Consider the following 27,139-nt stretch of genomic DNA (forward strand, 5'->3'; position numbering starts at 1 on the left):
CTTTTCTACATAAGAAATAGATTACCTTAGCTGTATTTGGCAAAACATTAATGATTTTTTTGCTCAATACTGTTCAACTTTGTAATTTATTTGAACCTAAAAAAAAATTTGATTCGAGCATCACTGATGAGTCTTTTGTAGACGAAACGCGCGTCTGGTGCAAATATAAATTTCAATCCTGGTATCTATGATGCGTTTATAAGTAGTGACAGAAAATAAGGTTATATTATTTTATAAACTGGTTTATACTAGTTTTATGACATTTTTGTTTATTTTCGAGGACACCAGAAACTGTTGATTGAAAAATGTATAAGTTTATTCATTTCACAATTAATCAAAATTCAAGATAGTTCTTCAAAAAAGGTAGAGGCTTTTAATTTTTTGCAATAGCTGATGAAGCCAACTCTATTTTCATATGTATTTTAGAAGATAGACAACTTGAGGAATGCTATTACCAATGTCCTGCTAAACAAATATTGCTTTCTCTATATGATTTTGATATCCTCCTTTATAAAAGATATATGAAGTTCGTTTGATTAATTGAATAATCGTCGTCCTGGCATAATTTTGGGGCCCTTTATAGCTTCGTGTCCAAGACTGTACTTTGACCTATAATTTTTTATTTTTACAAACTGTGACTTGAATGGATAGTTATATTATTGGCACTCATTCCTTATCTTCTAATATCTAAATGGGAAATAAGTGACTGTGTTGTTTTCCAAAGGTTGCTAACGTCAATTTTGTCCTAAGTCCGAACTGAAGCGGTGACAATTAAATCCACACATTACGATTACAGTCGGGTATTCATATTACAGTTCACAACTTGTATATTTCTAAAAACATTACCAGAACACTAAATTTGATTGAACAAAACTACATCAAACAAGGAATTGAGGGTGCCTATATTAAACCAAGAGTGGTACTACACAAGAAACTGCATTAGAATATGGTTATGCATTGCGTTGCATACAGATGTATGATAAAGAGAATATATTTCAAGAAAAAAAGATATGATTGTTATTAAAGCATAAGTTATTGTTTGTGTTATTAGATTTATTCCAATTTTTTTACATAGAGATACCATTTCAAAGATACATGTTTAACAGGCAAAATGTGCTCTTTGTTGATAGATGACATGTGACAGAATCTGTCTCATTCAAATAATTCACAGATTACAAGAAACATAACAAATAGTTTAGTAAATGTAATTTTAATGTTAGAATCAATATGAATGTGTGTACTTGAAACATGTACAGAACGTAAGTTCAAAGACAACATTAAAAAGATCATGAGCGAGATCAATATATCTTAATATGAACAATGAGTCAGAAATGGTTTGATTCTAGTAAAATTCTAAAGTTTCATCTTCTTTTTCATAATCTCTTTTACCAGCTGATGGTGCAGTAGGAGATCCACCTAAAACATGAAATGTTAAATATAGAGTTTGTATCTATTTACACACAGATATGATTTATAATTTTTATGAACAGATGCATCTAACATGATAAAGTATCTGATAGTATTATTTTGAAATGAGACAAACTGTAGTATAATTTGATTTTGTGACGTAATATATGGTCTTTCATCATTTGGCCTTTTCTTTGAAGCATACTAGGCCATGCAATTACAAAGATACCCCTCAAGTAGATGCAAAATTTAAAAATGATACAAAATAGATCATTAGATGCATATCAAATCCATAGAAATAATTATTGCGTTTTGTTCATCAGTATTGAGTATACACCATATATACATATACAAGTGGTTTTTATCCATATTTAAAAAAAAAAAAAATGCTTTTCCAAAAAGGAAATGAAGTGCGTGTCAAATAATTATTTACTTTGATTGTGTAATAAGCGTATATGTAAGTATAACTCAAAATGCGCTTCTTGTTTGCATACAATTGTTATTTGGATTGAAATGCATCATTTTGGTGCCCTATATAGCTTGCTGTCCGGTGTAAGCCAATGCTCCGTGTTAAAGACCGTGCTTTGACCTATAATGGTTTACTTTTATAAACTATGACTTAGATGGAGAGATGTCTCATTGACACTCACATCTTTTTATATCTATAAGTACTTTAAACTCACCTTTACATAAACTACAGAATTTCATACAGTTATCTTCTCTAAACAATCTATAGAGTGGATTTGTACAAAGATCTGCATCATACTCGTTACAGTTTGGAATCTTATCTACACATGGCATTGGAGAGGTATTCTCTGTAAAGTAGAAAAGATTATTCAGTATTTTGCTAAGCTGTATACTGTTTGAACGGTGCATACATGATTTATGTGAACATAAAGGAAAATAAAAAATAGAAAGAAGCTAAAATGTTCCGACGGTTTATCGATTTGTTTATGTTTTTATAGTAAGTTCAGAAACATCTTCTAATCCGTTATGACACTTAATCACAGACTTACACCCCTCAGATTTGTTGGTTTCTGTTTTCTCTTTTTCATTGCGCGCGTCTGACAAACTTACTTATAAAGCTGGTATATGTGATGAGCTTATATTTTATTTTTATGTATAATGATGAGACAATGTTGATCGAAATGCGCAACTGGTGCCGTACAATAGTGGTAGCTTAGTACGTTAGTACTAATTAGACTAACAGTTTCCTTCTTTCTTTGTTATCTTATGACTTATAAATGACAAAATAAATTGCAAAGAAAATACACATTTCGAATATATTTTTGTATCACGATAAAAATAAAGTATCAACATTAATGGTCTGAAAAAAATCCAAAGTTATAACAAATAAGATGTATGACTACTGGCTTAATGGTAAGATAAGATCATTAGATGTATTGAAAAAGCAAAATGAGCACACGTGTATTTTGTATCATTGTGAGGCGTTATTGCAGTGCGCATAGCCCCTTTCTCATACCTGTTAAATCTTTGATCGTTTTATCTGAAGAGTCGTTATTTGATTCCACTTGCTTACAAAATGGAACATTTCCTACATAGTCACAGGTTTTCATGACGTCATTCCACGCTAGATTAGCAGGGCATGTCAACTCCCTTGGTATAGAATAAGCACATTCATAAAACTTATGACAGTCTTTAGGATGTCGGATCAATTGTCCGTTGTGGTCACAGGTTATATTGTCACTTCCAGCTTTAAAAGTGGGGAAAGAAGCACATAGTAGTTTTACATTAAATATGAATGCAAGATCATATTTATTGAAAGCGATAAAATACCATGGCTTCTGGGTGAAGAACGATGATAATTTTGCAGACTTTCGAAATAGTGAATGACCTAACATATCATTTTATGAATGTGCTTAGTCGATAAGTGCTTACTATTGTCTCTTGTAAAAATGTTTGGTTGGAAAACGACAAACCAATTGAAAGAGCGGCACACAAGTGGAAATAATTAAGTAATGTGAAATTTTGCTTCTTATTCATTTCACCAAGAATTCACGTTATTTGATCGGTTCCAGTCATATGAGAATTTTAAATTTAATGTGCCTGTCTATATATGTCCTGAAATGAAGACATGTATTTTTTTAACATATATTCATTTTCGCAAAAAGACACGTACTTGTTATATTAAACTTTATATTCGGATTTAACACATTTATGTCCCTTAAGGAAGATTGTGTTGTTAATACTCAGAATAGAAATATTATTCATCTTAAAGCAAAAATATCCGTATCGTCACCAATTGTGTGTTCAAACGTAGATCGATTTGTGTTTATATATGCGTGTGATTCAACGTATAGCACAAACAAATGTTTTAAATTCAAAGTGTTCGAATAGAGTCAGAATAGATAAGAGGATGGTTATATTTAGACTAGTTTCTTTTCCAGAAACAGCGTCATTTATAAAGTGGAACTCAAAAATTAAAATCACGGAGGTTTGTTTCGTTTGTATAATATTATCTTTGAAATAATTTGCCTTTAATGTAGAAATTCAAAAAACAGCAATGAACCATTCGTACACTTCTGACCGCCAATCGTAACTTATATAAAACAAAATGTTTATTGTAATTTCACAGTCAATGCTTTCAGTAAAAAGAAAATGTTTGTTTTGTGTTGCTCTTTGAATTCTACTGAATAAGTAAAACAGTTTTAAATTGCAACATATCTTTAAAGATCAAGCTTATTGGACTGTATGCCAGCAAAAGCCATACACTGTATATCTTATTGTGCATTTTGACGCTTCTTAAATATGACATTTGAGAAAAATAGCAGGATATAAAACGTTACAACTCTGATTTATAATATTCTAGTGCAGTAAATTTGTTTTAAAACATCAAGGTAGTACACAACTGTTTCTTGTTGGTCTGTAAAATGTTTTAATAACCCAGACGACATATTATATTGTTCCGTTTATATGAGTTCTTGCTCCATGTAGTAAACGCTTATAAAGTTGTTTATCAATTTTGTGACGTGATTTATATTTTTTTTTAGTTATGAGTATGAAATTTCTTTAGAAATATATACATCAAATAACAAACCAAAATTTTGAAAGAATCGAATTCAGTTTAAGCTTTTACGGCCACGCTTATGTGTACCTTCTTCTTCGGTTTAAGTCTAATCTGATTCATTATGTGCTGCACCTTAGGAGTAAGAAAGTAAATCAAACAGGCTTGATTAATAAATAACCTACTGGTTATTCCAGATCAAAGGCAATAACTTACGAATACAGTATCCACAGTATGCCCTGCATCTTACACTAGCCCATGGCTTATACATGCTATCATTGACACAAATCTTTTCTGGAGGATATACTCGGCAATTTATCAAATCTTTGCATTCTGAAAAAAAGCCAATCAAACACAATGTAAATTGAATGAAATTCTCATAATCGTCAAGATAGAATAAAAAAGGATCCGAAATAGGTTCGAATGATAATTAAACCAAAGTCTTTATACATAACATGTAATATTGATGTAACACGTGACAAAATTTTAGCTTATATTATTGCTGATTTGTCAAAAAAATGACCAATGAGAAACAAAAAAAAAACAGTACCTGTATCTGTTTTGTTAGCATCTGTATTGCTGTACTTGTCTGTTACGTTGATGTTTGGGTAAGTCACTACAAACAGATTGTAAATAGATACTAAAGCATAAAACATTGCAAACATAGAACATAGTCAACTGGATACTATTTTATGAAAACGCAGAACAATGTATATGTAACTCATTCTTGGATGTTTCTTTGAATTTTTTTTTACCTCATTCGTCGCAAAAGCAGGCACAACACATGCTGGATTCCCTCTGTCATTCTGTTCAGCTGCTCGTCCGTTCGCAAAACCTGGTGTGAAACATTTTCGCCATAGTATCTTGGCTTGATAATGCTGAGATGTAGCGTGTTTACAATATTTGAATCTGCCGTACGCGAGCAGCTACTCCCTGTTTGCTGATATGTCAATGAATAATACACAGCAACGTATGTTTAGACCCGGGTGTGATATCTTGTTCACATTTAATAGCACTTTCTTTGAGTATGTGTATGTTTAAAAATTTGTATTGTTTGTTGTATATCATCCCTTTTCATTGTCTAGCATACTGGCACTTACATGCACGTTTCTGTACATTGTACAGCGTTTTGTCGAATTGAGTGCTTTACAAATGAATAGAGATTAAGATTATATGAGCACATAAATGTGATGCGGTACCGTTAAAGTTTAAAGATATATTTTGAATTTATCTTCAGGTGAGTATTATATGTCTAACTTAAACTTTTGTTGAAAATTCCATCAGGAAAACTAAACAATATACGGTTTGAGCTGAACATCGGGTCTCAGGCGTATTAAATTGACAATTGAATTCAGAAACAGTAATTGTGAGTATGCACTGAAATCAATAACATACGTCATTATTATCCCTACCTGTGTTTGTAGGTGGTGTTAATGTACCTGGCATTGGTGTTGTGTTTGCTGTGAATGAAATATGTATGGTTATCACTAAGTAGAGATTTATCGTTTACTATACCTAATAATGAAAATGTCCGAAATCAGACAATTAAAATAAGAGTAGGTATGTTCAACCTTTTACACAATATGTCTTAGAATGGAATCAAAAAAGTTTTCAGTATTTGATCAGCTCATTATTTGTTGAGAATAACTTTTATTTATTAAAATTACTAAATATAAAAATATAAAGTTTTTCGCTAGGCACAAAGGTCTAACAAATTTTGTGTACAAAATAAAAACAAATGTTGTGAACAATGACATACGTTCTTTATAATATTTTGGACACCTATCCCTGAATTGTTAACAAGCATCCATACAATGAAGCATACACATATTAAAGCAGCATGCACAGAGTTATTTTTAGTATTTCTCTATTTTACTCTCGTGTTTATAATAGAGAGCAGCAAGTTATGGGGTAAAATTGATTTCTTAGCATTTTCTTACAAATCAGAATTCTACCAAAGTATACAATACAAGAAACCATACTTTTTTGTCCTAAGACTCATTTTAATATAAGATATTTCTATCACAGAAAATAATACCAAAAAGAAGCCTTGAATATCAAATATAAAATTGTTTACATTTGTATTTATAACTGTAGAATATTTCTTTTGTGTTCAACTAAATGTATCTTTTGTTATAATAAACAATTAATTAATTGTTAGGGGAGATAATCAATAGTACATATATTTTTTTCATCTTCAAAAATACATCTTTTTTTATAATCCATAGTTTTTCCTTAAGTTTGCTATATTTTTGTATCAAATTATTTGTTAGCGACTTCAAAGGGGTCATCTTTATATGCAGGAATACTTACGTTTGGTTGGAGCTGGAGGGTTTGTTTTAGGAGGATTTGTCTTAACAGGGGATGATGTGACCGGAGCTTTGGATGACGGAGGGTTTGTTGGAGCAGGTGCTTGTGTTGTTTGAGGTTTGGTGGGTCCTTTCATGGTTGATGAAGCTAATGGCGTTGGTGGTACTTTCATAGTCATTCCTTGTACCAAATGATAAATGCATGGATAAAGCAGCACGTAAAGCAAAAACGAAATTAAGCAAGCATTGGAAAGGTTGCAGAAATAAAGCAAAAGCTGAACTAATAAATAATGGTGCACCAGAAGCAGGTTTAGAAATTATCCTTCAAGAATTAATCTCACTAATTTCGACATGATATTTGTTTTAAATTCAATTAATTGAAAGAAACACGTACTGGAACCTATGAATTCGAATATAATTTGACTTCTATGAATGATTTCATTTTATTGAAATCGTCGCATGATTTAAATCCTTTAGATTAATGGCTAAACATATTTGTTTTAACAGACTGCTGTAATTTACTGACCTGAATCTGGGCCGGAACCTGTTCCTGCAGCTGTAATTAATAATATTATTTTTATCGCTTGATATAGTGAATCAACGTTTTACATGACATCATATGTTTTGTAAAATTGTTGAAAATATCCATTATTAGAATTTATTTGTTGAAATGATTACTTGTTTGTCTTAAATTATTTTGATTTTTAAGACATAATCATTGATATAGCTTCAAAAAATAGACTAGTATAAAAAATACTGAGCTTTATGGAAAATTCAAACACATCAAACGATTGGAAAATAACTGTCAAATTTGATTTTTTGAATTGATTGGTTTGGAAATATTACAAAAGAAGTAAAAGATATTCAAATCCAACAGTCGATAACAAATTGACAATAGCATGACAAAACAAACTAAAATGAAGACAAAACTATATACAAAACTAAACACACCAAACTACGAAACACGAACCAAACAAAAAATGGGAAACTAAGTGTCATCAAAGGAGCAAGTGTTGAATAAATACGCTTGTTGCATGATGAATAAGTACAGATCAGGATAAAGTATGTTTTTAAGTTCACAAGAAATGAATTAAAATAAGAAGAGACTTACGAGACAATTGACAAGTCAGGAATATGGCCATTGTTATATTATAGTTCGTTTCTGTGTGTGTTACATTTTAACGTTGTGTTTCCGTTGTGTCGTTTGTTTTCTCTTATATTTGAGTGTGAATTCACATTACTATAAGACGTGTCACGGTACTTTTCTATCCCAAATTCATGTATTTGGTTTTGATGTTATATTTGTTATTCTCATCGGATTTTGTCTAATGCTTAGTCCGTTTCTGTGTGTGTTATATTTTAATGTTGTGTCGTTGTTCTCCTCTTTTATTTAATGCGTTTCCCTCAGCTTTAGTTTGTTACCCCGATTTTGCTTTTTGTCCATGGATTTACGAGTTTTGAACAGCGGTATACTACTGTTGCCTATATTTATTTGAGGAAAAAAGGCTTTTACTAAATCACCCCTACCAAAAATCAAGACAAAGACAGCTGATAAAACCCAAACAGAAACTAAATAACCCCTAACAAAACATTGTTGGTTAAAGTGAACTTAATCTGAATTATTTATCATAGTTTCTTTTACTTACATGTTCCGTTCTTTGTTCCATTTCCTATAACATTAAATCATGGTAGATATTATTTCTATTTTGGATGTTAGCATTTTGAATTATGTGTATCAAATGTTGTTGATGTAACAAAAAAGGAGAGAATTTCGAAATGTAAATATCGTTCCAACTTTTAATTAGCATACATGCAAAGGATCTCATCTAGACAATATACAACTTATGTATCGTTTCCTTTTATTCTCTTAATGCTGGTAGTGTATTCAACAAAATTAGTAACCTTACCTGCTGTTGAAACGCTTCCACTTCCTGCAGTTGATCCAACCATTCCTGAACCGGAAGTTGTGACGACTGGACTGGCAGTGGTTCCAACCATTGGTGGTTTACTAGTATTTGGTTGAGATCCTGTACCACTATCTATAATGAGTGCTTGTAATGTTACTTTCAAAAATTCATAGAGAACATAACTATTGCTTCATTGTTAGATAGAGATTTATCGTCAACGGTATCAGATTCTAGTGTTTAGTAATAAATCCGCACGAAAGAACGGGATTTATTATATCATTTATATATGTCCCGAGGTACGAGTTCTAATGACAATGAATAATCTAGAATTAACACTTTTTTTAAACTGTTTGCAAAGTAGACAAATGTATTTGCATCTGGTTAGTTTCTGTTTTTAGACCAATTTACCCAATTATAATCTTAAAAACTATCAGAGTGAAATATTACAAAGCACCCATTGTATCAAGTATTAATTAAGATGCACGATAGTAAGCTGGATAAAAACTGAGCTTAATAATGTATTTTGACATAAAAGATTTATTCTTGTTCTCAGTAAAGATTACAAAAAGTCAGAGCTTCCCGGATTATACATGTCAATAGTTTCATGTGTATAAGATACAGCATAACTTTATTTGATTTGTTTTTTTTTTAGTTTTAAAGCCACTTTTAAGCACCGCTTTTGGGCTATTTTGTGGCGGCCAGTTTTTATTTGGTGAAGGCAGCCGGAGTGCCAGGAGAAAACCACCGACCTCCGATTAGAAAACTGACAATCCTATTCAATTAAGATTGGAGTCAAGTGCACCCACAGGTGCGGGGTTTAAACTCACAACCTCGGTGTTGACTGTCTAGTGATAACAGTAGTAACTACTTTGACCACTTGGACACCGAGGCCCCAAGATTACTTGTTGTAACATGTATAATTAGCTTATATGAATGATCCCCAAAGCCAACATTTGATACATATTTTCTTTGTTTTTGTCAATCTATTTATCGCATTCAACCATAAAGAGCCTCGTTTCCAAAATATATTATTTTATTTGCATGTAACTTATTTACCAGTATTGTTTCCGGTTGCATTTGTTGCTGCAGCTGTTGGTGCTGTGGGAAAAAAAACACTTTATAAAATATTTGGACATTGACGCTATGAATTATGTTGAACTGTTCTTATAATAACTATGTGGTTTCCAATTCCTTAACTTGTTGCAAGAAAATATATATTAATTTAATATTATTGCATGATCCAACACCGATTAAAATACTAACAGTTTGGGGTGATTGGAAATTAAAAAAAATTAGTTCACAATTAGAATTTTCTCAAATTGTTTTTGTTTTTTCTATTATTATTTATAGTCAAATTTTATCTGTCACTTATTCATTTAAACTATTCATTTGATGGAATAAAGCAATTCCTTGCAATTTTTTAGTTTCGTTTAAATATATAGTAGCAAAATATCAGAATTCATTTTAAGGACATAACAAAATTTATTTACGGTATAGATTGACCTAGTCTAAACAAAATATAAACACGGACTTAATATATATAAACATAAACACATTTTCATAAATGGCACCAACACAATAATTCATTTTTGACAATATTAAAAAGTAATAAAACTATATTTAGAAATACGCAGAAATTATATATGCAAGTTCATATGATTTTGATAAACTGCATGGATATTAACAAAAACTGACTATGCGCTAATCGGCTTTGCTCATTGATGAATTTGTTAATTTCTGTGTCAGTTGGTCTCTTATCAAGAGTTGTCTAATTCACAATCATACCACATCTGGTTTTGGTATATATTTGGAAGGAACGAGACCTTAATATGTCGATAACACTCTGAGTCGACATTATAGGCAGATCCATGGGGAGCCCTGGGAGTCCGCCCCCCCCCCCCATTATTTTGAAAATTATATAGGAAATCACTGATGCATGACTGGCCCCCACTCCTCTCATGAAAATTTGTAAATCCGCCATTGACATTAAAACTTAATGTTGTTTAACTTGCGTAAATTGTTATACGACAAGACTATCGTATTATAATACTAATATTTGATTGCAAATACTAACTTCGTTCCAAGGATGCATCTTAATTTGAACAACTACTCATTTTTTGTATATAGTTTATGCATGCGCAGCACTTTTTCGTGTTAAACCTAACCAGAAGCGTCAAAGCTGAATATTTGGAAGTCAGTGATTTATGAGAGCCGAATCAGTTAAAGAGCTATTTGAGCTATGAAGTTTAAAAAAAATAGTGATTGATAATATTAATAGTTTTTAAGTGCATTTGAAATTATGTGCGTGCATACAACACGTGACTACAGAACAATCCCCGTCTGGTACGCTCATGACCAAATTTGAAATACAATTATTTCTGTATATGTTCAAGAACGTTATACAAAAGGGCAACAGCTGAATAATAAAAAAATGTGCAGGTCAATTTTGACTGAGGGAGTTGCAAAATTGGTTTTAGAATAATTACATAGACTTATACCGACAGTTTCCTTCTCGGTGATTGAATTACCTAAACTGTGTATTTGATTAGTTTCAGTCGATGCACCACTAATTTCCTAATTTAACAATTCTTCGAAAATACTTGATTTTGAACGGAATTTTTAAATAATTAGTACCTACCTTGTGTAGTTGCTGGTGGTGCTTGAGTTGTTACTGGAGCCTTTGTTGGAGGTTGTGTTTTGACTGGAGCCTTGGTAGGGGGTTGTGTTTTGACTGGAGCCTTTGTAGGAGGTTGAGTTGGGATTTCTTTTGTTGGTGTTTGAGTTGGAGGTTGTGTTTTTACTGGTGCTTGAGTTGGTGGTTGTGTTTTCACTGGTGCCTGTGTTGGGGGTTGTGTCTTTACTGGTGCCTGTGTAGGTGGTTGCGTTTTTACTGGCGCCGCTGTTGGTGGTTGAGTTGGAGGTTGGGTTTTTACTGGTGCCTGAGTTGGAGGTTGCGTTTTAACTGGTTCCTGTGTTGGAGCTTCGGTACCTTCAAATAAAAATTATTTGAATAATATTATTATACAAAGTTATATGAGTTTGAAAGTTTCATATATTTTTAACAGTGTTGAATACCTCAAATCTGATTGAATAATGAAGTCCAAAAGAAATCAAATTAAAAACTCCCATTTTGACTTTAAAGCAAGGAACACCTTCACGTTATATTTCATCTAGTTTATAGATAAAACATCACCATCTCAATTAAGAGGGGTTCTGTTGCTTGTTCAAAAATCTCTGTTAAATCAACGTTTCCTACAAAAAATGCCTTTTCGATTATCGAAAACTGTATCTAACTTATTTTAATTTTTGTTTTGTGTTTCCTTAGTTTTGCTTACCCGTCGGGAGCACCTGCAATCATCCCCAGTTTTGGTGGGGTTCGTGTTGCTTAGTCTTTAGTTTTCTATGTTGTGTCATGAGAACTATTATTTGTTTGTTTGTCGTTTTTTCATTTTTGGCCATGGCGTTGTCAGTTTGTTTTCGATGTATGAGTCTGACTGTCCCTCTGGTATCTTTCGCCCCTTTTTTGTTTAATAGACGTTTTCTAAACATTTTTTTTTTATTGAAAGATTAAAACCAATCTAAAGCTCAAATACAACATTTTTTTATCTAACAAAATTAAAACACAATTATGATAATAAATAAGTGACTCACTTTGGTTATCAGGTGGTGGAGTTGTTGCTAAAAGAAAGCAAACATAAATAAACCAAAGGTTAACGCTATTTCATTAAAACAGAGTTACATTTAAATATCCAAAATACTTAGGGTTTCATTTTTTGCACCAAAAAATGTAATTGTGCCACGTCATTGATTGAATCCCAATTGTTTATGATGTTGTAAGCCAATCACAACTTTTTGTGTTCGCTTGTGAACATAGTACCAATATTTCATTAACGGCGAATTATTCTTGATGTTATATTTCTTGTTCGTCTTTATTAATTACTGATTTTGTTCATTCATATTTAAGTTATATCAGATTTGGTTCTCATTTTATGAGTATAGGAAATCACTGATGCATGACTGGCCCCCACTCCTCTCATGAAAATTTGTAAATCCGCCATTGACATTAAAACTTAATGTTGTTTAACTTGCGTAAATTGTTATACGACAAGACTATCGTATTATAATACTAATATTTGATTGCAAATACTAACTTCGTTCCAAGGATGCATCTTAATTTGAACAACTACTCATTTTTTGTATATAGTTTATGCATGCGCATCACTTTTTCGTGAAAAATTGGTACCGTTAATGTTATTACTACCACTGGGTCGATGCCTCTGCTGGTGGACTGTTAGTCCCCGAGGGTATCACCATCCCAGTAGCCAGTACTCCGGTACTGGCATGAAAATACGGATTTTTTTGTGTTATTAAATTTGCTGTTACAAAATGTTAAAAAGTATTATAAATTAAGGGATGTATCTCCCTCATGCAAAGCTCTGATTCCTTTCACGGATTTGGCTATACTTTTTTGGAACTTTTGGATTATAGCTCTACATCTTTTATATGAGCTTTGGATTTTACATTTTTTGGCCACGAGCATCACTGAAGAGACATTATTTGTCGAAATGCGCATCTGGTGCAGAAAAATTGGTACCGCTAATGTTATTACTACCACTGGGTCGATGCCTCTGCTGGTGGACTGTTAGTCCCCGAGGGTATCACCATCCCAGAAGCCAGTACTCCGGTACTGGCATGAAAATACGGATTTTTTGGTGTTATTAAATTTGCTGTTACAAAATGTTAAAAAGTATTATAAATTAAGGGATGTATCTCCCTCATGCAAAGCTCTGATTCCTTTCACGGATTTGGCTATACTTTTTTGGAACTTTTGGATTATAGCTCTACATCTTTTATATGAGCTTTGGATTTTACATATTTTGGCCACGAGCATCACTGAAGAGACATTATTTGTCGAAATGCGCATCTGGTGCAGAAAAATTGGTACCGTTAATGTTATTACTACCACTGGGTCGATGCCTCTGCTGGTGGACTGTTAGTCCCCGAGGGTATCACCATCCCAGTAGCCAGTACTCCGGTACTGGCATGAAAATACGGATTTTTTTGTGTTATTAAATTTGCTGTTACAAAATGTTAAAAAGTATTATAAATTAAGGGATGTATCTCTCTCATGCAAAGCTCTGATTCCTTTCACGGATTTGGCTATACTTTTTTGGAACTTTTGGATTATAGCTCTACATCTTTTATATGAGCTTTGGATTTTACATATTTTGGCCACGAGCATCACTGAAGAGACATTATTTGTCGAAATGCGCATCTGGTGCAGAAAAATTGGTACCGTTAATGTTATTACAGTTTATTGTACATTTATGTCTTTTGCTTGTTGTTTCACTTTTTCTGGTTGAAGGCTTATGGTGAATTATTTCTTGTTGAATGCTAATGGTGAGTTATTTCTGGTTGAAGGCTAATGGTGAGTGATTTCTGGTTGAAGGCTAATGGTGAGTTATTTCTGGTTGAAGGTTATTTCTGGTTGAAGGTTATTTCTGGTTGAAGGCTAATGGTGAGTTATTTCTGGTTGAAGGCTAATGGTGAGTTATTTCTGGTTGAAGGCTAATTGTGAGATATTTCTTGTTGAAGGATAATGGTGAGTTATTTCTGGTTGAAGGCTAATGGTGAGTTATTTCTGGTTTTACCATTATATTCTCTTACGTTAATCATTGCCTGCCCATATTTGATAGGGTTAATAGAATATAGAGTAATAGGCAAACAAATATATAGAAAAAATACTGTACAAATTACAGAATAGAGAAATGAATGACCCCCATCCTGACAAAGAAATGGCACGTCTATTATATTAATGTTTACCTCCTCCTGCTGATGATCCGGTTCCGCTTCCTTTTAAATTTTTTTTTAGATATTTAAAAGAATAAAAAGGTGAGAAATATTTTTATCGTCAAATTTCATAATTTGAATTATTCTATGGTATCACTTTTTTTTTCAAAGAAAGGGTTCATTTTCATAGGTTTTCTGATGAAAAATGAATAAAGTAAATTCTTGGATTGGTTAATTCACACTACATAGACCAAAAATCTCTTATGGAGATGAAGTAGAAAATATAAAGAACTATATCTTTTCTATGCATTCACAATTCGTTTTATGTAACATCATGGACAATTCATTCAATAAAATGCCATTATCAAAGCATCTCCTACACTATCTTTTTCAACGAACTCACAAATAGTTGTTTTGCTAGATACATGAAGAATTATGATAGAATGATAACTCCTTAGCATAATTGTTTTTATACTTTACGTCTATACAATTAAAAAAACCACGTACTGCAAAAGCAAACCAAATCACAATCCTACCGGTTGTGTAATTATATCGATGCCGGATGATTGGAGAAATTTTGGTAAGAAATGCCGGAATACTTATCGACAATGAACATCTTTTTAATTGTTTTCTCTTTATTTTGTATTACTTGTTGGTGCAAATAATATAGGCTACGTCAATGGCTTACAATGAATTCTAAAAAAATAAAAACACTTAAAAACTTACCTGTACCACCTTTAGTTGTAGCTTCTGGTGCCTCTGAAATAATGTATTGGTATAATCAAATGTATTCTTATTTCAATTTTATTTTGTTTCGTTTATTTTTTCCAAACACTTTTGTTTTCAAAAATTCACATCTATGAAATGACAAAAGCTGATACAATATTTCAGTATATAACTGTTACTTTTAAAATCTCTCTTGAATACCTTCCAAGACAGAGAATAGCAGTACATATATATTGTTTATTTCCAGCAGAATGGGTTATTTCCCTTATCTCGTTCACATGACTGATGTTCCCCTATTTTGACATTTTTACCTATTATGACTGTTTGTTTTGTTCACACATCGTTGTCGATGTAAAGGAGTTTTATGCGACTGTCATACAAGTGAGGAGATTAGCTATCTATATAACCAAGTTCAATCCACCATTTTCTACATTAGAACATGTCTGCATCAAGTCAGGTATATGACAGTTTTTATTCATTCGTTTGATGGTTTTGAGATATTGTTTTTGCTATTCACTTAAGAAATTTTCCTCGGAGTTCGGTATTTTTGTTATTTCACTATTTTATAGCCTACGACTGTGGGTCTGGGTTTTTTTGTATTTCATTCACCACATAAGAGGTATGACAACTGATTTTTTTTAATTATTTTAATCCATGATGTACAAGCGAACACATTTTTGTTTTTTGTTTTAGCCAGAGAATTGTAGGATATATATGATCCAAGGGACTTCAATTATAACCATTTTGTTTACTTTATTAACATCTACAATAGTATATCGGAGTAATTGTTTATGTTTGGCAGGTAAGTTTTGTAAATCAGAATTAAAATCCATGTAATTGTGTCTTCTATGACAATGCATCAAACGAGTATATACAATATACATTTATTTCAGAAGTTGCTCTTTATTTTATAATGGAAGGCAAGTTTAATTGAAGTGTTATAAAAAAATCATAAAGACAAACACTAGCTTATCTATATTTTACCTGTTGTGGTCAGTTCACTATTGTTTCCAAAATCTACAAATAAAATGAACACATCTAATGTCGCAAAATGAATTTCTAAAAGTGCTGAGATAACAAATTCAAACCCGTCGGGTTCGTACATGTGATTGTTTTTGTTGTTATCTTTGAGTCTATCTTTTTTTTAAATATTTGTCTGTCGATGATAGATATTTAAATTTTCTTTCAAAGTTTTTGTTGCCTGTGAGCGATAAGAAGCTAAACATATTGTACCGACATTGTTTTTTTCTGTCATAAAATATATAGAAAACAACGGATTGCACCAGAAAACAAGCGACAAAACACAGATAGAAACCGACGATATAAACCGATAAAAACAGACGGCAAAACACAGATAGAAAACAAAACAGCTGAACACAGATAGAAAAAAACCTTAAAAACTGTTTGCTGGGGAGATGTATTTAAAGTTGTTCATTCTCATGTACGATCACACCTAAATAGCCTTTAATTCTAATAATAGTATAACAAAAAATTAAAATGATCATAGATGAATGTAGTATTTTACCACATTTTCAGTTTGACGTAGTTTTAATAGTAAAATGGATGAAAAACATTCTGGTTTTAGCAAACTTGAAATATAATAGCACTAAAAAGGCATATAACTTTTTTGTATATGCATTATGGGTAGTTTACTACTTACAATTACAAATGTAAATACATAAATACATTATTTTTTTTCCATAAGCCGATGTATTTTAGTAACTTATTTTTAAATACAGTAGTAGCATTCAGCAATTTTAGAAATATTTAGTTAAGATAACAAGTATTGAAATTTTTAACCAAGTTTTTAAAGTCTCAACTTTTTATAGTTGATTTGAAGTGTGCTTTTAAACATATTTTTGGTCTATTTTTAACTTTGACAAAGTAGTAGTTTCGTGTTTGTACGAACTTGAGTATATTTGTTCAAACATGTTAAGCGCTTAGAGTAATTGTAGTGTTATATAATGCGCTATACAAATGCCTTGTAATAAATAATAATTGCATATTACCAATAACATTTGGTTGTTTCTGTCCTCCAGCACTTGATCCTATTGAAAGAGCATTGTCTTTAGGTTTTGGTTCGGGTGTTGTTGGAGCCTCTGTAGTAGTTGTTGGTTGAGGAGTAGTGGTAGTTGGTTGAGGGGTCGTTGTTGTTGTTGGGGCTTCAGTTGTAGTAGTTGGTGGTTGTGTAGGTTTTTGAGTGGCTTTAGGTTTGTCTGTTCCAAAGAATACATTATTTCCTTCCGATGCACTGGATCCTGCTCCAAGGTTTCTTCGTTTTCCACCTATATTAAAATTAAAATATATTTTCGAGACATGCATTTTTTTACTTCGAGACATATAATTCCTATTCACAAATATCGAATAACTAACATATACCTTTAAGATATTCTATTTGATTTATTTTTCTCTTTGTTACACTTTATCGTTGAAAAGCAGTTTTTTAGAATATTAAAACACTGTAATGTTTTATGTTTGAATACAGGTTAAATAGCGAATTAATATGTTAATGGACTATTTAGATCCCAATTCATCAATATTGTTTAGACATATAGATATGTTAGTTATGAATTAATTCTCATTGATAATTGTCATTTTGTAAACTTTATTTTCTTTTTAATTTTAGAGATATTGTCTCATACACTTAACTCTAAATCTTCACCTTTTACATTTAATTTGAATTATAAAATTGTATGAGGATAAACGTAGGACAAAATGATTAGAATTATGAATTTCTAATAGATTTGAAAGCAATAGATAAAATAATGTTAAACCAATATTGATCTAAACACAAAAAGCACACATAGACAATGTATCCTTTTCATTAGATACGTACAAGCAAGAGATACATTACTTGAATAAAGCGTATGATGATAGGTATTTGAAAAATGAAAAATGTCAGGGGAGCTATATTGCAATATTTAGTATTACAGAAGCTGTGCCCACCACTGGACGTTCTATCATTTGCTATTATAAATGATCAATGAAATGACCATAGTGGTTATGAAAAGGGAGAACTGTTACAAATTCACAATAGATGCGTAGTCAAAGTTTAAGTTATGGTTTCTTTTGTTCGTTACTGGAAACAAAAGAACAATCATCTAGTCGGTCATATGTTGGCGAACATTTATTATCAAGATATGATAATTGTCCAGCATTTATGACGGCAACATATATGGATACATGAGGCCTATGAGCTAACTGTGTTAACCCTCTTTACATAAAAGAAATTATAATTATTAATATCATCAACTCATTAAAAATATTAGCGCTGAGAATCATCGTTTTAGACCTTTCGTCGAAATATCATGATACAATGTTTCGTAAGATCAAAACATTCAATTATATCAATTTCCTCGCTGTTATGAAATTTTCTATAATGTTTCAGTAATCTGAGGCTCTATATAAAACATGATATTGAAATCGAACGAAATATAAGTAATCAATTGACTGTTTCGTCATAGGCACTAAATCTTGAAGGGAAACAGCTTTAGATTGAATAAACAACAATTTATTACATAAACCCTAAATGAAGTGCTTAATTATATTGATGAATATGTGACTTTACAATGGGATGAAAGATGAATGAAAATGACAAGAAAAAACATATATTTTATTTTTATTTTAATGATATAATGTTTACATATAATGCATGATAAATAATTAATTATTTACCAGGGAAAGGAGGAGCCATTGTTCCTACAAATAAAATAGAATAAACATTAAAATATAAATGACAACAATTATTGAAATATTACTTGTGAAACTGAAAAAAGCTACCCCCGAAATTAAAATAAGTAAAAAAAAGTCTTAAAATATGATTCGGTAGGCAATTTCTATTACGAAAGCATCTTTTTTAACAGAGTTTACTATTCTCAAAAATAAATGTATGCAATTAATATGTTTCGTCAGTATTGTTACATGTAACTCATTTTAGAATCTGTTGTTTTTTTCAAATAAATTAATGATTTTAATAATATAGTTTATCAACACTCCTAACAACCTTGAGCAGCTAAACCATTTGGTTGACGAATACATACAAATATATACTGATAGTTGAATGTTGCAATCACTGTATAGTATACTGGACTGAAATATCCAGGTTTATCCTGCAATTTGATTTGTTACCTAAACCGAGGCCCATATCCAATGTGAAAGGGGGAAGGGTGAAATTGGAAATAAGCGTTGAAAGCAAGACACTCCAGTATAATATAACTTTTATTTGAGCTTCAAAAGCGATATTGATTCATATTCCCTGTCAGTGGCCAAAATAAAAACACTAACAGGGAGGGAATATAAACCCAAAATCCCTTGTCAAGATCCGGAATAAAATATAGTAACAACTTCACACAAATATATAGTAAAATGTTGTAATCACTGTGTATTAACTTCAAGAAAACATAACAGGGAACTAAGGAATTTTATACCGGTAATCGTTGCCTAAGAAGAGAGGTCACTACGAGTCCAATTCGGTTTAAACCTGTTTAAGCAAATTAAAACCCTATCTTATACAAAGATTTTTTATTAAAATTTTGCATATATTATGGGATAAGATGAATGTTTGTGGTTTTTTTTTTTTTTTTTAAGTTTTTAAAATGTATCATTATTATTTATTGAAATCTAAACTAAAAACCAAGTTTAAAAGCAGTTGGACGCATATGAGAGATGTATGTGATATATATACAATGGATTAGCGTTGATTCTTGAAAAAGAAACCATGAGCCCGGAGGGCGAATGGTTTGTTTTTCATGAATCAACGGTTATCCATTGTATCTATAACTTAAAATATTGTGTTAATGCCTTTTAAAATTAACGCCTATTCTTAATTAGAAGGTATTGTAAGTGAGTTTAAATAACCATATATTCGTGTCAAACGATCCATTACAATAAATTAAATATCAAAATTAAATGGTTAAAAAAATACAAATATATTATAACACAACACGTCTGTCCATAAAGATCTTCATACTAGCAGGCATCTGAATATTGTCTGTTTTTACAAAATAAGATATATTCGAAATTATTTCTACTAAAATTGAAAATGAAAATGGAGAATGTGTCAAAGATAAAACAACCCGACAAAGAACATATATATATAGTGCATTTAATAATGAAAAAGAAGATGTGGTATGATTGCCAATGAGACAATTGATCACAATAAGTATGTTTCTGAAATGTTTAACAAAAAGCACATCACGATTTTCTAGCATAGTAATTTACAAACTAACAGTTGTAAAATTATGTTACAGATGAAATCATATTATATTAATTTATAAATAAAAAAAGGACAAATAGAATGTAATTATTTTTGTTTCGGATAGCCAACAATAGTCCGATAAACGCATGCAATACCAAAAGGCAATACTTGTATCTAAATCATAAATTGATATGGTGCCTAACTATTTACAAGTTAATAAATGATAATAAACGAACAAACTCGCTTTTATTACACAAAATTTCTACAATAACGTATTAAACAATAACAAAAAAAAAATAAACTAGAGAATATTGACAACAACGGGAATTCAGGGATTCGAACCTAAACATACAAGTTCATACTTAAAACCCATTTATCTTAACCATGAAACCTTGTGGCTACCAATTCATACTATACGTTTGCCTATTATGTATATGTAAAGGTACAAACCCTGTGTGTCTGTTGTACATATATTCATTTATATATATGAAATAGACAATTAAATTGTAACCGATTGGTAGCACAGAGGTTTTGTCGATATGTTGATGCCAGTATCAAGTAACAGAATTAATGGACGGGTTCGATTCCCAGTGAAGGCATATAGAAGATACAAAAAAAGTAAAGGTAAGTTTTTAAAACAATTCCATTAGTGAACAGAAATCAGTAAATTCGTCAATTCAAACTTAATGAAATTAGGCACGCAAAGGAAACAAAAGAATATAATATGGTGAGTCCATTTCAGCGACAGATTTAGGAAGCGTTGATTCTAGAAAAAGAATCCACGGTAAATGAATAGGCTGACGTCACCACAATGGTTTAAATTCTTTTTCCTCCTATATGTGATTGAATGGAAACAGAATTACCATACTCACCAATTTCCCGGCTCATAAAAAAACGTGACAAGAAGAATAAATTGAACCTAAAAACGTACCTGAAGCGATAAGTCAATTACCTGAACCTTGTGGAAAAGGTGGTGCAAATGTTGGAGCAGAAGTTACAGATGGCTGATTACCTACAGTGGCATTAGAATGTTGAGTTACGATTCACAATGTTCTTGCTATATTTAAAACATTAATGAAGTCAAATATTTCCAATAATACTTTGAATTGATAATTTTGCATGCATGCTGTATCTTTTTTAAAAAAATGTGATGTCTTTCAAGGTGTAAAAAAGATCTCAATTTTGAGGCTCGAACACATGGTTTGCAAATTTCGTGACCCCTATCCTAATAAATAAAATTTATCACTTTTTAATTATTTGGAGATTCGTGAGCGAGAAGAACAAGCTTACCTTATAGGACGATATATAACATTCAAATTTATAAGCTGCACAGTACATTATAACTCGCATGGAAAACAGTGAAGTCAACAACACAGTGTTTACAAACAAAAAGCAAAACAAAGCATAAATTAACAGGATAGAATACAAATATAAGATGGACCATTATATATACAAAATAACAAGTGGTGGTGTATACCAACATACAAAATAGACCGTTAAGTCAAAAGAAATAACTATTTTGAAAGTTATCTTGGATAAACAGATTGCCTATAGTAATGGTTTCAAAGTTTTACGTATTTCAAAATAATTTGCGTAAAAAAACTAGTTTCGATACATAAAATGTAAATGGCCGATAATCGTCTGCTTACCACTACTACTTCCGTCAGAGCAGAAACCACAATATTTACTACAGTTTTCCTCCGCCCATCCTTTGTACTTTGTGCTTGTACATGTATCTCTTTGGTACCGATTACAATTAGGTATAACATCTCTACATGGTGGTGTAGGTGTAGGAAGACCTTTAAGATATACATAAAAAATGTTATACTTATATGTCAGTTTTTAATTCATAAACAGTTAATGCAATGATAGCCATACTGTTAACTTTTGACGCTATATTTGTATTGCACTGTATCTTTACACTTATTCTACAACCCAAATTTAATCCCTTTTGCTCATTCGTTGATTTCCGTAATTCATTTGATAGAGAATTCAATGGTACAAACTATTACAAAGCAGTGTGTTAAATTTTTATTTTATCAATGACACAAAGCAAGATATTCCACTTGATAATGCCAATATTGAGAATAACTTATATGATTTTACACGATTTTACTACAATTCTGAAGATAGATCATAACATTAATAATCTTATTTTTGAAAACACTCATTTATTGTAAAATGTGTAATACTATAGACCAGATAAAAGTTATGGTCTAACATTGCCTTAGTTAACGAAAGCTTCACATGTGATGCTTGTTTGCATGTAGAAAATTACGAACGATTTAGATCCATTTTAGTATAATTTTATTAATGTTGTAAACAAACATTGAAATACAAATTAATTAATCATTAAGATACGTTTTATAAACAAAAAATGTTCATGTGGGTCTACGAACTAGTTATGTGATAATAAACTGTTGTCAAACATCGATTATTGTCGTAAAGGTTTCTTAAGATATGTCACTATAGGAGCAAGATAGAGTTCATTGAAAAGCATTTTATAAAAAAAAATACTATATGCATTTCGTGTATCTTTATGAAATAAAACTATCTATGGCAGGATTGTTTGTTTGTTTGTAAACAGACGTTCTAGCTTAATTTCAGTTCAAGTAATCTGACGGATTGGTATGAACTTTGTACCTTTCCAGATCATTCTAGGTATGAAGTTGAACAGCCGATTTACCAAACGAGAAAAATCTGGAAATTTCGGGTGAAAATATGCGCATGCTCATCGACATCCTCAACGCTTCTTATAAGTTATTAAAACTTGCATATGAGGAAAGTGTTCGTGATAGTACTATTGCTATTTTGTGTACACTCACCGACGCAGAATCCACAATAACGTCTACAGTTCTCCTTAGCCCAGCTGCTGTATTCTCCAGTACAAGAGGATTTACCATACAATTTACAGTCATCAAGTTTATCAACGCATACTGAAAAATAAAAGTGAAGCGTTAAATATTTTATACGAAATGCTTACACAGTCACGTTATCTTTTTCGTTATGTTTCCTATGACATTAAGCCAAGTTGTTACGGATTTCTTAATGATGTGGATCTTTCTTTTCTTTATTGAGCTTATGTCGGTGTCTTTACATATTGTTCTTTCTGTAACATAACACAATCCTGATCAGAATATATTTAGTTATCTGGGAATTTGTTTAACGTAACAATAGTTTATTATAGAAAGGAAACGCCATCACATTTAGTAATTTTTTTATATATAAGAAGATGACGTATGATCCAATGAGACAACTCTCTTCATTGTTTTGATCTGATGATTTATTTTTATATAAATTTTATTTTTTCAGTAATGTCATAATTTTGAATAATACTTTATAATGAGGTATTTGTATATTTATTCTAAGTTAGAACGAAATTTATATTGAAGCAAAATTTGGTATCGGGAATAGCATATGAGCCAAATATAGGCAACAGTAGTATACCGGTGTTCAAAAGTCATAAATCGATTGAGAGAAACAAATCCGGGTTGCAAACTAAAACCGAGGAAACACATCACCTACAAGAGGAAAGCAACAGGAACAACAGGAACACCGATTTGCAACAAAAACACAAGTTAACATACATAGAAACGAACTATTTGATAACAACTGACATATTCCGAACTCGGTATAAATACAACCCTAGCTGTAGCTGTAGCAATAAAAATACACAAATATTATTCTAGTGAGTAAATTATAAATTAATGTTTACACATTCAGATATTTTATTGATTGATATCATGTATGTTTACTTATCCTTCATTGACAGATGTAACATGCATGTTTAGTGCGACCACAGTTTTAAAAGTTCTAAAAAGTAAAGCTTCTTACATGTGACAGGGAAAATTGTTCTGTCTCTGTTGTCATTTAGTTGTACTGAAAGCTTAGTGTAGATAAAAAAAAGTATATTCATTGTAAAACAGAAATTTAATTGCACATTGTATGCAATATGACTATTTTAATTTTTGTTGTGTAATGTATATACTTACATGCTGGCGGTAAAGTTGTTACTTGACTGTCTTTCATGGCAAGCTGGGCCGCTGAAAAAAAGTATAAACATATTTATAAATACGGTAGTGGCGAATTATATTTTACATACATACTTTTTGTTGAGTATTTCTATCTTGAAATATAAATTAATAAGCATGTTGAGAACATTCGAAAGTTACCAATTTTAAAGTGCATAGAAAAAAAAGTTTTCAAAAGACAATAATTTTGTTTTATGCTATTTTATCTTACTACAAAAAATAAGCTGTGTTATAATTTTTGCAAACGTGTACAATGTTCGCTCTTTGTCTGCTTTTAAAATGCATTTTTTATTTATATATCAGAAGATAATAGCGTTTACATAAACCATCATGGTAAATTAGTATGACAGTATGTATAAGAAGGCTTTTCATAATCTACATCAAATAACATGCTCTAAAAGTGTGTGGTACTGTTTTTCGACCTTTTTCTTAGAAGAAATGCATTAATGAGAAACTGCAAATCTTTTTCCAAGCATAATATGTAATTGTTTCTCGTCCATTGTTTTGTTTGCATGGCTCTATGTTTTGTAGACAGTTATTCATCTCAAAGTCTTTATGCTGATTTTATATTAAATAGTCATATTTGCACTGAGATTAACAATATTCGAGTTGTACGTATATAGGCTTTATTAACTTGAATTACATAAAAATATATGTCTGGAATACTTGTATATTAATACTTACGTGTACAGAGTCGGCAGTAGTACCGACAATTATCATAGGACCATTGTTTGTATGCGTTGTCAGTACACACACTTTTTTGGTATGACTGGCAATCACTTTTGGTGTCTTCACAAGCCGGTGCTGGGGTTGGTGGACCTTCATAAAACGAACATCAATATCACTATAACAAAAACTCGCGTTCTCAAAATTATGCGGTTATTCTTTTTTAATAGCCAAATTCCGAAAGTTGGCGACACGTTTTCTAGCAATACCAATTGGTTTTAGGTAGCATAATAATCTTCTCACCAAGTTCTGTTAGAGCTGTTTTTCTCGAGAATAATGCTTCTCGCGTAAATCAACTTGGAATTCCATAACAGAAATTCGTATATTTGGTTACATTGTTAATGTTTTTGTTTGTTTCTATAATAATGGACTTACCTACGCAAAACCCACAATAGTTTGGACAGTAGTCCTGTGCCCATTTTAAATATGGTGCTTGACAAGAATCTTTTTTAAATGCAAAACAATTTGGTAATTTGTCTTTGCATTCTGAAATAGAATTAAAGAAGAATTTTTAAATCAAAGTTGGTAAAAACAGATAAACACAAGGTTTATAATGAAACACACCAAACTGTATTTGAATCTTAACAGTTCTTAAAAGACTGAACAATAAATTATCAACATAGTTTTCAAAATTTGAGACAATTGACTGCCGTAATTTCAGTACTATTCAAACAATACGCTTGCAGTCAATCACGATCTGTTCAGTATATTTATGACATTAATCAATGATGATATGATAATTTAAAAGAAAAACTAGTTCGAACTTATTGTACTTAAAACTAACATCCATTTCAATATAAACGACATGATTATACGTGCAAGCATTGTTAATGAAAATGAAACCTAAATTTAGCTTTTGATCATTAAATATAAAATGCGATTTCTTGAAACAGGTCACATACAGAACACTCCTTAACTGATTGTTGGTGGCTTAACTACCAGTGGCAAATATTTTAAGCATATTTATGTTGATAAGGGGATACGGGTTACTTTTGTGCATAAATAGCTACTATAACATAATCGGATGGGACACATTCAAAGTCCATATTTTTTTATTAATCAAATATTGATTTCCTCGCGTATATACTTTTTGACCCCTTTAGTACATGACCTTACATGTATCGTTGTATTACCTAATGAAAACGAGACCTTCTGTTTTTCCACGCACGTGTCAAATGTTTCATTTTATTTCCAATTTTGTCAAAAATGAAACATTTGCTTTCTCCAAACATGGTAAAAACTAAAATATCAATAGAACTTTTATCATGAACACAATTATAAGCCAATCTTGAAACAATTCAAATCGTTCGGGATGTCAATAAATTATAGAACCATCTTTATCAACTGAAATTGGCGATATCATATTTGCATATTTGCATAAAACAACAATAAAAATATATAGGGACTGTCCAACAATTATATTCAACTTCAAGACATTAATGTATTCATCAGAGTTTTGATGTTTGTCCGATGGTATGAATTTTTCAAAATGCATTTAAACAGCGATTTTAATAAAAACAAGTATTATTTTTTTAGACAATGTGACATAAAATGAGTTGGTTAAAATAATAAGAAACATGTCATAAAGTGCTGTTATTCTGATTTCGCGTCAAATGGCATTGTGGAAAGACATATCATATATCTGCAATATTGATTTCGGTCGAAGAGCATTCACAATTTTTGTTCAAATCGATATCATATAACGGTAGTAATGAGTTCGCAAGAAAGAGCATCGTGTAAATCTTTTATGTACACATATATATCTCACTTTGCATATTTCTGTAACGAAATACAAAAAAAAAAAGAATAACTTATTTCAAAAGAATGAAAAAAAAAACCCATGAACAATATTTTTTGGCTTACCAGTTTTTGCTGCTTGTGTTGTTCCAAAAAATAACTGAAATCCTTGGCCATAAATTTGAGTAAAGGCCAAAGACAAAAATAATAAGGAGGTCCACATGGTGTACTGTCCGATGCTGAGCCAAGAGAAAGACTGAAGAGATAATGACTACATTTTAAAC

General features: G+C 31.2%; 1 protein-coding gene across 8 annotated transcripts; it reads right to left on the bottom strand.

The window, feature by feature from the left end:
• Positions 1-1,194: 1,194 nt before the first annotated feature.
• On the bottom strand, positions 1,195-27,139 carry LOC139519500 (mucin-2-like). 8 transcript variants are annotated; one of them, XM_071311616.1, is made up of 25 exons: positions 26,982-27,138; positions 25,494-25,604; positions 25,077-25,211; positions 24,354-24,404; positions 23,187-23,297; positions 22,011-22,160; positions 21,314-21,373; positions 18,840-18,863; positions 17,174-17,449; positions 16,149-16,181; positions 15,165-15,197; positions 14,472-14,501; positions 12,300-12,326; positions 11,287-11,637; positions 9,705-9,746; positions 8,649-8,780; positions 8,388-8,411; positions 7,268-7,297; positions 6,746-6,922; positions 5,845-5,892; positions 4,983-5,048; positions 4,649-4,765; positions 2,891-3,121; positions 2,091-2,222; positions 1,195-1,416 (listed from the first exon to the last, which is right to left on the bottom strand). In XM_071311616.1, exons 1-25 carry the CDS (start codon positions 27,076-27,078, stop codon positions 1,343-1,345), a joined length of 2,562 nt encoding a protein of 853 aa, XP_071167717.1. In that variant the 5' UTR covers positions 27,079-27,138; the 3' UTR covers positions 1,195-1,342. The 8 variants fall into 8 exon arrangements, with proteins under 8 accessions (XP_071167717.1, XP_071167720.1, XP_071167721.1 ...); XM_071311619.1 differs by lacking the exon at positions 9,705-9,746 and having other exon boundaries at positions 26,982-27,139; XM_071311620.1 differs by lacking the exon at positions 21,314-21,373.

This window comes from Mytilus edulis, chromosome 4, assembly GCF_963676685.1.
Source record: "Mytilus edulis chromosome 4, xbMytEdul2.2, whole genome shotgun sequence".
NCBI classification, from domain to species: Eukaryota; Metazoa; Mollusca; class Bivalvia; order Mytilida; family Mytilidae; genus Mytilus; species Mytilus edulis.

Excerpts from the sequence above, each read along its gene's own strand:
- LOC139519500 (XM_071311616.1), bottom strand. The coding sequence starts at position 27,078 with ATGTGGACCTCCTTATTATTTTTGTCTTTGGCCTTTACTCAAATTTAT. Across the intron at positions 21,374-22,010 it reads CTCTGACGGAAGTAGTAGTG|GTAATCAGCCATCTGTAACT; the intron begins GTAAGCAGACGA and ends ATGCCACTGTAG. Across the intron at positions 2,223-2,890 it reads AACGATCAAAGATTTAACAG|AGAATACCTCTCCAATGCCA; the intron begins GTATGAGAAAGG and ends TCTACTTTACAG.